Here is a 13473-nt window from a genome sequence, read left to right as displayed (position 1 = left end):
TTTAGGCGAATTTTGCAATGATACAAATTTTAAGGTTGTTTTGGATGGACTACATTATATAAAATACGCCGTGATTCGGTGTTACAGTTAAACCTCGTTATAACGAAATTGGAGGGCCGCCGCTACTTGCTCGTTATAACCAATATTTCGTTATAGCCGTAGCGGGCATTTGCCGCAAATATTATGCACTGTACTTACCCAAAAAAAATAGCGGGCGAAATAGCATCCCGCCGCACGGTGGTATGCAACACAATAACCGCATTCCCAAATGAAAAGGAAAAAAGTCATGCACCTGTTTTAATGCACTTCAAAATACACAGCTTGCATTTCAGGCAGGCCCACTTGGTAGCCTCTGCTTCGTCGACAGATTGCGATTCGCTGCAGACCACTCTCCCGACAATGTCATGGCGTTCCTTGAAGCGTTGGAGCCAACCCGAACTTGCTACGAAGTTGTCATAGCTCATGATGCAGGCGAAGTCCCTCGCTTTTCATTGCAGCAAGGCGCCGCTCACCGGCAAATTCACGGCCCGCGTGTCCAAGAACTATTTAAAAACGGCCCTTTCGACCGCTTCAAAGGCAGGTGCCCTCATCCTCTTAGCGCTTCCTTTCACGCCACGTGCAATGGCGTCGATGATGGACTCCTGCTTGCTCAAGATGGTTGACAGTGTGCTCGTCGATACGCCAAAGTCTCTTGCCACGTTGCCTTTCTTGGTCCCCGATTCGACGGCTCTTATCATAGCAGCCTTCTGATCTAGCGTTATGCGCTTTCGCTTCCCGCCTGGTGCATTTATGTTGCTGGAATCACGAGCGCAGCACGATAAAAGAAAAGGCGGAAGCGGTCGAAAAAGAGAAGAAACACGCACGCAAAAGCAACACGGCTCACGTCGGCGAGCGACAACACTTGCAGAGAAAGTGACTGTGAAGAGGAAGGGGCGCTCTTTTGCGCTGCCCTCTAGGAACCGGTTACTCAAGGGGAAGGGGGTATGTAAGATTAGGAAGCGTGCCTCAGGGCCATGAGAAAGGGGAGAGGGAGAATATAAAGAATATAAAGAAAAGGGCGAGACGTTCGTGGAGCGCTCCGCTGTCGGTGGTAGCCAAGCGGCGTACGTGCAGCGAACTCTCCTCCGGGAACAGCGCGTGCCGTCTGCTTTGCGCGCGTTGCTGGAGGGTGCGTGGCGGGAGTTTTGAACTGCTAAATACAGTTCTCGCGTTGCGCGCCGTCTCAAATTCGCGTTGTGCATCGCTCAAAATTTTACTTCCTAACAAAATATCCCATAACAGGCAAATTTTGCCTCGTTAAAATGAGGTTTTGAATACATTGGTTTGTATGGGGACTTTCAAGGGGAATTAGGATTTGCTCGTTATATCCATTATTTCATTATAGCCCGTCTCGTTATAACGAGGTTTAACTGTACACGAACGGTTGTCCCAGCCACCGCGAATGATACGAATGTGCGATTGACCACTGAATGCAAGCAGTGCAAAGCAACATGTCTGCGGGAAAAAGGCTTGTTCACTCTTGGTCTCAAAGGGAGTGAATGCGGCAAAACTCGCTGGAATTTCCCTTGCAGACCGACGCGAAAAAAATCAGTGTGACACGAATTTTCGCGCCACACGATATTAGATTGCCTTTTTGTTTCATGGCTTTGGCTACACTGGCTCCTTTAGCTTTCAAACCACCTGATGTAAACAACCAGCCGCAAATTCAACAAGGCGACAAAGGTGTCAGCGGTGGATCGCGTCAGCGGTGGATCACATCGGCGCTATCCTGAACTACCCATGCAGCACGTCAAAGCTCACGACCTTGACAAGGACGTGTTCATAGAGAGCCTGGTTTGGATTACCATCGCCGAGAACACCGGAAGTAGAAAAAGGTGCAGCAGCAGCGAGTCGGCATGCCCTAACGTGTCTCGCTTTTGGACTGCCAGCCCAATCCATCACGGCCGCTGCTGGTGTGTCCGCTCGTGTCGTTTCTGTTGGCATATCTTCCGAAACAACGTTTGTAAAGGTGTAAACTGTTTCTGTTCAGTGCTTTGCATGCATAACTTGTTACAATGTTGGTTCAAATGCAGCGCCCCCCCACGGCGCTGATAGCTGTGTTGAGCTGTGCAAGCCTGGCACAGCGGCAGGGTGGCCGTTTTGGAAACAATAAAACACAGTTCGTTCTGGGCTAAGGGCCCAACATGTTCTCGTGTTCTTCGCGGGCCTGATGGCCTACTGTTCATGGTAGTCACTACCGCCTGGCCATCAGCTAATCTACACATGTGACATAATTAGAACTCACTACAAATTTTAATGCCCAAGAAAAGGCGAAATGGAATGAACTCAAGCGACGGTGGCAGTGGTGGCGGTGGCATGCACGAGGGGCAGAACGAATGAGAACGTTTTCGACGGGAGCCGGCGTGGTTTTTCGGCCGCTCTGGCGTTTTCACTTGAATTCTCCACCACAATGAGAGTGTGAACTACGCAGGGCGGTTTTTTTGGCCGCTTAAGCAGCGAAGCAAGTGAGTTCCCAATGAGTTTGGATGCTTTCGTTCCCTTTGATGCCAAGTATGAACGCGCTACGCCAGCTGCTTGAGCGAGAAAAGCGTGGCAGTTCATTGAGAGACAATGAAGGCAGGAAAGTTCAAAAGAATATCATGGACTTTTTTTTTTCGGCAAGAAGCAGTTGCCAATAAAGTTCTTGTCCACCTCCATTATCAGCTTTAACTTGTTTTTGGTTCATACGAATTCGGTATGATACGAACATTTTGCGTGCTCCCTTCTATTTCGTATCATATAGATTATACTGAATTCAGGTTTCAGCTCTATAACAGATAATAATGCACATATGCCCACAATCTGCTTTTTCTCACAGAGTTTCATAAAATAACCTTGAGCAGAAACTGGAGCTACAATCATTGCAGCATCTTGCGAATGATAAGGAGTACAGGCTTTGGATTGAATAGCGCTAGCTAGCAGACTGCCAACAGATCTTTTTCTACAGTTTCAGTTTCATTCTTTGCACAGCGTGTGTAGTTGGGTGTGCTGCAAAACACTTAAGCAGTGCCTGTGTTGCTCCTCAAAGAGGCTGAAGACTGCTAGGTCGCTTGGTTTTCTACGACGTTGCAGCTTTACAGGTTGTATCTAACAGTTTTGTCAAAGCGTTGTGCGCTCACCGCTGTGCACAGATGCAGCATCCCACTCCAGTGCAGGATATCACATAGCGTTCATATTTTTTTATGTGTTTTGCCATAACTCATTTAAATAAACTGCTAAATGACAGAAAACCTCAGTAGACGGATCTTTATGCTCCTCAGACTTGTCTTCATACCAAAATAAGAGATGCGTGGGAGACAGGCCACTTTGGACAGATGCGACCAGCATTGCAGAAGACAATACGTTAAGCCTTTCTCCCTCAATACAGTACAGTTATTTCAAAAATAGATACTGTATTTACTCGCATAATCATCGCCCTTTTTTTCGCAGAAAGAAGTTGGGGGGTGCAAAAATTATGTGGGGAAATTTTTCGCGAAAATGTACAGAGCGGAAAAGAAAATTAAGTAGTCACAAATCAGGATTCTCATGCCAGCAACTAACTAAAAGCTTCGAGAAGTACTACTAAAAACTTACCTTAACATTAAAACCACAGGTACAACAGAAGGCAAGATTTATTTCAGACACAAAAGTGGCAAGCAAAAGTAGAGAAATACCGAACGCAAAGCTTGCGGGTCTTGCGGGCATAGTGTTAGCGTTTTTCACTCAAAGGGAGCCCGCGAAAGCTTAGCATGCGACATCAATCTTCGGGTGATGACCATCTAACATGAAATTGTCCGCAGACGCCTCCTGACGAAATAAAGTTTTATCATCCATCCCAGTCTTAAGCACACCTTGCAAGGCCCAACGCGTCTTGGTGGCTTTCATCTGCAGGTGCTGCCGTCGCCAGTAGCGAACACAAAACTCGTTGACTTCGAGGTGCCTACCTGTGGCCCTGTTGTCGTTGTTTAGTGCATGATTAATCACTTTCAGCTTGAAAGCAGCCGTGTAGCTTTCGTATCACCCCATACCAAAACCACAGAACGAACACAAACTAACATGCCGCGTGGACTTCCCATTTTGGCTTGGCTTGAATTAGATTGGGCCGTGCATTACTAGTACGAATAACGCCAGGCTTACGTATGCTATCATCAGTCGTCTGAAGAAGCAGACGACATTTCTGCTGCAATTTGGAGGGGGGGGGGGGATTATGCGAGTTTGACGATCACACGAGTATGTAAATATGATAATGCATACTTTCGAAGAAAAAACAAGTGTGTTGTGTGTTTGTTTTCAAGCATTGTAAATAATTCCTTAGTGATGCCAAATCTGGAACACAATTGCAGAACAATGCATACCCTGGTGGCTGAATTGGTTCACGTTTCACTTTCCATCTTATAGCCAACCAAACTTTTTGCATCAAGTTTTATGTACAACAGAATGAAGCAAATTTTGATTGAAAATAACTTCATGTCATTTTGTTTTGCCCTTGGGAAACAAGCATTGCGAATCCCAAGAACGTAATCCACTCGAAGCAGATTTGAAGCCAGTATCATTCCCATGGTGGTACAAACGTCGCCGAACGAGCCTGTACACTAGACTCAAGAAGAAAAAAAATCGAGTATTTGGGGAGTGTTTCTTACACAACAATAATCGTCATCTACTCCGAGTACTTTCCTCACGTTATCACCACGATTCTTGTAGTTCGCAGTCACGAACAGTGTGCACACTATCAATGTGACATAGGATTCTTGACAGGAAAATGGCAAGCGCTGGGTTTTCAAGAAAGGAAACGTGAGCAAGACAGATGACGATAATTGTTATGTAGCAGAACTACTACTCAAATAATCCATTTTTTCTTCGAGTGTAGAGCCAGATTCCCCTCTAGGTATTCTAGTATGAAATTCTATGGCTTTTTCGCTTTTACTGTGCTGCCCTTTGCCATTTTGGTAAGGACTAGAAGAACTGACATTGCTAGAACGAAGGCCTCCGAGTTCAGCAGCGGAAGGGCGCATGTGCCGTGGCATCGTAAAAGAAGGTGGATTACCATTTAACTAACAGCAATAAAAAAGTTTAATGTTAACCCAAAAAGTTCAAAATACAACATAATAAGTGTCAAAGTTATGCAGATCCATCCATAAAATGCACAAAATTCTGATAATATTATATTGCTGGCACGCACAGCCCTTCTCATTGCGCGTCCTACGAGTAATATCAGCAAACAGACTAAGCTTCCAACCAATAAACAAACCATGATGCATGCAGCACATTTTTTCATGCATGAAATTTACACCCACTTCATAGAGCAGAACATTTTACTAGGCATGTTGGTGTTTGCTAACAGAAAGCTGAAGCAGGACATGTCTGTTCGCACTTCATAGTTACTTTGAGTCGAATCAATGTTTACTTGACTGACAACTTGCGTGCTACTGATATGACATAACACACACAAACTCGAAAATGTTTCATTGAAGTTCTTTGGTACATTTCATGTTCCCCATTTCCGCTTTAGTACAATAATGACAGTCATACATTTCTAGATGCACTGTAACTACAAGTGGCTTTAACAGTGCAATGAACTTGCCTGACGTATGATGCCACCATGAGAGAGCCCTTGAAATCCAGCAGGTAACTCTGGTTGTCAGGATTCATATATGTAACCTAGGCCAAACAGATACAACTTTAAATCAGAATAAACATTGCTCCTTTCTAACCTGTACCACTCGACCCTTCACACTCTTCAAGCCTTTTGCATCCATTTCTTTTCAAGGTACAATGTTAATCTTTATTTATATTAAGCAGCTGCACAAGTCTCACAGCTATTAGGTAGGCAGTATCATGCAATCATGCAGTTAAGACAATCGTGCAGTTAAGACACTTTATGCCTCTTTTTTTCTACATACATAATAGACTTCATGCTGGTTTCAAGTGTTAAAAGCCTACAAGCCTCTGATTGTTGGTGTCGTTTGGCTTAAGACAAAACTATGAGCTGATGTTAACAATTTAAAAGCATATGTTGCCTACTGAACATTGTTACTGCACATTCATATTATCTGTGTCCAGCTGCCCATCCATCAGTAAGCGGCCAGTATCCTTATATGTAAATAAACATAACATAAATAAGATATTTAATTTACAAATACTTTCCTTTCCTTGGAATACCTCAAATAGACTCTCAGTAAATGAAAATCCGTTGAACGGAATCGCTGCTTCGATGAAACCACCACTTTTTACATGAGTGGCTTCGTACCTGAACGCTGTATCCCTAGTTTTTCTCAGTAAATGGAACTCCTGTTAAACAGAAGATATTTTTATGGTCCCTTCAGGTTCCATTTAACAAAAGTCCACTGTTATATCTTTCACTATTAAAACAAAAGTTACACAGCGATTTACCATGCCCTCCCAAAAATGAAAACGTCGACTTATGAAGAAGCAGCAAGAGAAACTATTGCATCATTGCTTATGCTTGCAATGTTGTAACCATGAGACCTAGCTGGCTCAGGATGGCCTGAACTTAAGTACTGATATGTTTTTACAACCTAGGCTAAGAAAGCACAAACAATGAAGAAAGAGCAAGAAACCAAAAATGAGCAGAATAGTTTTTAATCATACAAAATAGTGAATTGTATTTTGCCTAATATTAGTAATGATGTAGAGTTAAGAAAGGCAGTAAGCTACCAGTTCTGACCAAACCTGCTGTCACCGCATGTTGTGCAAGCTTCAATTCTGCTAAGCCGTGGCAAACAATTAAAATGAAAGCATAAGCTAAATGTACGAAAAAACCTGTTAGCACACACGCACTCAAAATGAATTCAAATTGCACATACTTAAGCAAGCGTCCCTCTTAAATGGTTTCACCTACTTCACCTTGTTTGGGTGTCACGCTGGAAAGAGCATGACCAAGTATAGTGCTCAGCGATTCAAATGCAATGCTCAGCCCACATATTGGTAATGTTTTCGCTCCATTGGTAAGCACTAGAGACACCAAGCTGATACACTGTGGTACACACAAAAAAGTAAGAGCCCTTGTTATGCCCCATGAATGCATTTGACTCTCCAGCCATCCCTCCTAACAGTGTTGCAAGAAGCACTGAATGGCATGCAGACCAAGTATTGCGTATCAATCACTGAGGACTGTACTTTGAGATGTATAACTATAATAGTGTATCTATTAAAATCCTTTTTAAGTAAACTTACTATCACAGGGAACTTGGCACTCTGGCAATGGTATCTAGCAATACATGTTTAATGCAATACCTGCTGTCATCAGCATGTTGAATGCAGCACACTGAGACCACCTCTGAACCTAAACAACGTACTAAAATTTAGACCATTTTTGTCAAAACGTCAAATGTAACTCACATTTTCTAATACACGAGAGCATCTGTCAATCTTTTTCAGCTTCTCCAGTTCGAAGTCTGTTGGGCTTTCCAGGACTGTGACCCCTTCTCCAAAGTAGCTGAGGCATTCACTCACTAAAATGAAAGACAAAACAATACTTATCTTAAGTGGGCGTACCTAATGAAAGAAAAAATGTCTGAACTGAATGAAACATCAAAATTACCGATGTGCTTCAACTCTGGTCATCAAGCTGCCTCATCCAGAAACACCAAATCAAAATGTTTTCAATAGGTAACTCAACATTTTTTATGCAATTACTACATTAATCGCACAAGAAATGTCAAAATGCAAATTAATGGAAAGTTATTTTATTAAGAATGCCTTCACACTGAAAAAAATTCAACCTCAATTAGTTGCTATTCTATACCAATTTCATCTTCTTTTCCTTAATCGGTAGATTCACCGAAATCACTACATTTAGTACAAGGCAACGAACAGCGACGTCATTCTTGGGTGAAAAGTATTTCACAGCACAGCCCGCACGGAAGGACAACTTCGTATCTGTCGAAACAGACGCGCTGTGCCCTAAGGAGCTCACACCTCTAGAACAAACATAGATGTCATGAGCGGCTGTAAACAAACGAACAATGCAAGCGATCCCACTAGACGGCATCTGGCCAATAACAATGCGGCGCCGGCCTAGGAGAAGTCGGAGTTGAGGGAAAAGAGAGGAGCCACGTGAATAACCACATACTTCACTACTTTGCGAAGCTTTAGGGGCTTTAGATCTAATATTTACAACAAAATTCTTTACAGGAGCGGCTATCACAGTTTAAACCGGTATTTCTGATCATAGATTAATATCCTTTATTTGGGATATGTATGGTCAACGTAAATCAGTGACAAAGCCAGCAGAAAATGTAGTAAGAGATTTCAATCGAACGGATAATGTTGCTGTAATTGATTATTTAGAAACGAATCTTACCACATCTGTTAGCGATGTTGATAGTGCCTGGCAACAACTCTGTGGTATTGTGGACTTTTGCACAAATAACTTTGTACCGTTTAAGAGAATATGCAAGCGTTCACATAACCCATGGATAAATGGTGAGATTATACAGATCAAAAGAAAAATAAAAAGGTTGGGAAAAAAACATAAGACTAGTATGCAGTATTTTTCAAAACTCAAAGAAAAGTTGTAAGAGAGTGTTAATAATGCTAGGCATCAATTTTTTGATTACATATTACTGGAGTTCATCGAGTAGGATCCCGGTGAATTTTTACACTACCTTAAACAAAGTAAAGAGGAAGTATCTAAAATACTAGTTGATGAGGTCTCAATAACTGCTCCAGCACTAATTGCTGATCATTTAAAAAAATACTTTCAAAGTGTCTTTTCCGAACCACAGTATTATGAACTGCCCAACCCGATACCTTTAATCCCAGATGACGCACTCATAACTCGTGGAGGTGTTCTGCAAAGGTTACTTCAGGCTAATCCTAAGAAATCTCCAGGGCCTGACGGCCTTGGTAACTCATTCCTACGTCGCTATGCAGAACAAATTATTGACTTCCTTACTGCCCTTTTTAATGCATCACTCAAAAGTGGTGAGATACTGGCCCCATACAGATATACCTCATAGATAAGTTATAAGACAATACCTCATAGATAAGTTAGAATGTATACAGAACAGAGCTAGTCGATTCATAGCGCGTAATCACAGCTACCCGTCCAGCGTAACACAGATTAAACATAGCCTTGCACTCGAGCCACCGAAAATTCGCAGCGACATCTCACTTTTATCACTATTTCACAAACTCATCCACACCAGCATGATGCCATCTGTTCACCTTAATCTAGCACATTGAACTTCGAGTAGACTACATAACACCTTTAACTTATCACGCATGTACGGCAATACTAACGCTTTCAACCAGTCGGCTCTTCCTCGAGCTATTTGTTTGTGGAATGATTTGCCAGATGATCTTGCGTCAGAACAAGACCACACAAAGTTCTATCATACTCTTAAAAAATACTTACGCACCAAAAACTGCTCTATCGCATCTTCGTAATCATCAGTGTTTATAGGGCTGTTGCCGATGTTTTTGTACTATTGCTAGGTTGTAGTTACTGTCATAATAGTTTTTTTTTTGTATTTCACCTTCACATACTGTAACTCACTTTTCTAGAATGTATTTTGCTTACATGTTCATAAGTTGAACTGCATTTTCTATTATATTCATTATTTGCCTATGTATGTGTAGATATTATGTATATATATTTTTCTAACACATTATCTGTACCGCCCCCCTTACACAATGCCCCTCGAGGGCTCTGTAAGGTACTGTAAATAAAAAAAAAAAAATTGGCGTACAGCTCGTGTTGTGCCGAATTTTAAAAAAGGTGACCGTCATTCCTAGTCAAACTATTATCCCGTTTCTATCACTATAGGAGTTGCTGTAAAATGTTGAAGCATATTATTGCCAATTATGTTAACACATTTTTATCCAAAATAATATTTTGACGTTATATCAGCATGGTTTCCGAAAAAATATGTCTACGGTAACTCAGCTTGTGTCTACAGTGCATGAATTCGCACGGGTTCTAGACATATCTGGGCAGACTAATGTTTATATTTTTAGATTTTAGTAAGACCTTTGACAGGGTGCCTCATAAAAACTTTTGTTTAAGGTCGAAAATATTGGGCTACCTTTGGGAATTGTTAAGTGGATTCATGCGTACTTTAAAAACCGACGTCAATTTGTTGAGGTCAGGGGTTGTGCTTCTTCTCCATGTGTTTCTTTTGGTGTGCCACAAGGTAGTGCATTAGACCCCCCTTTTTATGCTTGATTTTTGTTAATTTAGTTAATGTCATACATAAGGACATATCTATTCGATTATTCATAGATGATTGTGTTGTTTTTAAAGAAATATGTTGCGTAATTGACCACGTCTTCAGAGATCTCTTACAAGTAGAGATGAATGGTGCCAAAACTGGGGCATGGAACTTAGTAATGACAAAACAGTTCTCCTGAAGATAACAAGAAAACTCGCTCCAAGCCTTTACAGTTATTGTCTACGCCAGTAGTTCTCAGCCATGGATGTGTCAGGGACCCCTTGTATACTGGTGGAAGTGAGGGGGGACCCCTTGCAGCAGACGGGAGGGTGGGAGGGTACGCAGGTAAATTAACACAACTGGAGCGTGAAACAGGTGCCTATTATTGCTACCAAAAGCATCAAACAAACGTGCCACATTACTTTATTTTGGACAGTTCATCAATACGTGGCACAGTCACGCTTAAAGAAAAATGCGGGTAAAGGTTTTGCAGATCGTAGAAATGGCTTCGCAAACCGCCATTTGAGAACCACTGGTCTACGCAATAACCCACTCAAAGAAGTAGAAAAATACGAGCACCTAGGAGTCACTTTGACGAAAACACTTACATGGTCAGAGCTCATTGCAAGCATATGCACAGCTGCACTTAGGAAACTGTGTTTTCTTCGAAGGAAATTTAAATGTTCCACGAAGGAGACCAGATTATTGGCGTACAACATTTGTATTAAATCAAGGCTTGAATACGCCTCGGTTGTTTGGGACCCTGAATGTAAAAAAGATGTCTTGCATGAAAAAGTTCAATGGAAGGCGGTCAGATTCACTTATAGCAAATATAAAAAGACATGATTCGCCAACACAAATTATGCAACTTAATGACATCTAAACATTAGAATCTCAAAGAAAAATTAACCGGTTAACGTTTCTACACAAAATTCTTTCTGGTAAAATTACAATAAGTTTGCTCAACTGTGTGACATGTCTACCTTCTAAAAATACAAGAGATAACCATAAATATTCACTGGCACCTGTTTTTGCTCGTACTACTGCTTTCAAAAATAGTTTTTTCCCTAGGACTGTTGCCGACTGAAACTCCTTACCAATAAGTGCTTTTCAATCTGAAGGTACTGAAAAATAACTTGAAGCTTTTTTTGTCTAGTTTAGTTTTGAATTATGTATGAATATGGCGTGTTGGCAGTGGCCGAGTGAATTATTTGTAGACTTTTGCTGCGTATGGTCATTGTTTATCTGCCGTAACACTGCTGGATAAGAGCTCTAATTGATTAATTGATATGTGGGGTTTAACGTCCCAAAATCACTATATGATTATGAGAGACGCCGTAGTAGAGGACTCCGGAAATTTAGACCACCTGGGGTTCTTTAATGTGCACCCAAATCTGAGCACACGGGCCTGGCTAAGAGCTCTCTCTATAAGTCGTCTGATTATGTGATGTGTTACTGTGCAACTTTCTATTATTATTATTTTTTGTTTTGTTTTTGTTGCCACTCCTGCTAGGGCCTAAGTATAAGCCTGCAGAACCTGTAAATAAATACAACAAAATGGTCATATTTGATGCCGTGGCACCTGAGAACCACGCCAAGTAGCGCGGCCATTTTGGTCTCATTTGAAAGATGTATTCGTCTTTTGTCTGTTCCTAGCAAAAGAACGCTTTTCATCTAGCAACAATGCAGTTATCGCGAATAATGAATAACCAAATAGTTGCACATCATTGGTGCGTTTCTATCACGCGGGGCAGTTCCCGGTTCCCTATTGGATGTCAAGGAATTGGTTTGCTAAACAGTGGTGCGCAATTCGCCATTTTGTGACGAGGCTTAAGCGACGGCTGTGTGTTCGGCGTGATGGCAGGCAGTCATTGAAAGTTCCATACTGCTCATGCCTTCTGGAAGAAGCGAAAACGGCACCTGGGAGCATGCAGCATCTCACAAGTGAAACCCTCTGCCACCGAGAACATGGAAAGCTGGCTGTGCCAACGCTATCACGAATGCAACTCCCGCGATCACAGACGCGACAGCCGAGGTCATCGATCATACGCAAGATATGCTCATTGGCACTACCCTGGTTTCCGACCCTGTAAAAGTGGCCCTTGAATGTTGTGCGAGTGACATTCAGAGAGACCTTTCGTTGAGGCCAGCAACACAACGCAAGTGGTCTGTTTTTCGAGACTCGGAAGAGACCACGACGACTGGAACGCCGCTCACCATCATAAGCTTAGCAATAATCAATGAACTGCTCCAGTGTATGAAGTGCGGAGTGTGTGGCGGGCCTGGCAGCATTTCCAAGAAAGACCGAGAATATGGCATTGCCACGAAACTTGTGCTGACGTGTGATCAGTGTGAGGAACTGAAAACTGCACGGAGCTCGGCGAGAGCACAGGAGGATGCGGCACACAGCACAGCAAACGAACAAACTGCATCGAATCGCTTTTTTTTCCCCACCCTGAATGTTTCACGAAGATGCATGAACACAAACACATATAAAAATTATGTGAAACTGAAAATGCTTCCTGCCTCGCAGAAGGCTGCGGCGCAAGTTATTGACGATGATGATGATGATTAGTGGAGTTTATTGGCGCAAGGGCCAGATGTGGCCAAAGAGCGCCAGAACGATGATAATGAATTGTACGATGTGCAGTGTAGATAAAACAGATATGATGTGGCTGTAAATGGGCCTAAAAAACAGTCGCTGTAGGTACGTAAAAATATATATATAGTAAGATTATGGCAATGACAAATGATGTGTGCTATAGAGACATAAAATGGTTTAAAAGTGATATGTATGTGAAATAAAAACTTGGGATGGAGCACCAGTGCCTCGACAGAACCCTTAAAACAAGAGCATGGAGGCCTGGGCTCATTAAAGGCTGCTATCACAGCGGTATCCTCTGAACAGAGGATGCGCTATGAACCTGTTTGGCTAAAAACATTCAATGTTGGGATAAAAACATTCAATACTACAACCTTTAAAAAGCTTAAAACAGATTTTGCATCGAAAAGCGGCTCTTCGCCGAGGAACATAATAGGATGTAAAGGAAGATTATAGCGGTATGCTAAAGCAAAATATTTTTTTCTCTCACTTTCAGCTTCCGGACACTCCAGGAGGACGTGGAGGACGGTTAGCCTCTCACCACATCTACCACAAGTAGGAGGCTCATCGCCAGTCAGAAGAAAGTTATGAGTACCATAAGTGTGTCCTATTCTGAGGCGACAGAATAGGACATCAGTTCGCCGTGTTCTTGTAGCGGAGGACCAGTAACCCAACCGC

General features: G+C 42.3%; 1 protein-coding gene across 1 annotated transcript in view; it reads right to left on the bottom strand.

Annotated features, from left to right (window-relative positions):
* wapl (cohesin release factor wings apart-like) overlaps positions 1-13473 on the bottom strand; it is a 187609-nt gene that overhangs the window by 86506 nt on the left and 87630 nt on the right. Inside the window, exons 10-11 of the mRNA XM_037435863.2 lie at positions 7378-7490; positions 5600-5676 (exon numbers count right to left, since the gene is read on the bottom strand). Of these exons, the coding sequence (XP_037291760.1) occupies positions 5600-5676; positions 7378-7490 (190 nt within the window). The remainder of the gene's footprint in view (positions 1-5599; positions 5677-7377; positions 7491-13473) is intronic.

Source organism: Rhipicephalus microplus, chromosome X (assembly GCF_043290135.1).
Source record: "Rhipicephalus microplus isolate Deutch F79 chromosome X, USDA_Rmic, whole genome shotgun sequence".
Lineage (NCBI taxonomy): Eukaryota > Metazoa > Arthropoda > Arachnida > Ixodida > Ixodidae > Rhipicephalus > Rhipicephalus microplus.
Note: the sequence above shows the minus strand (reverse complement) of the source record. Positions and strands in the feature narration are given on the sequence as shown.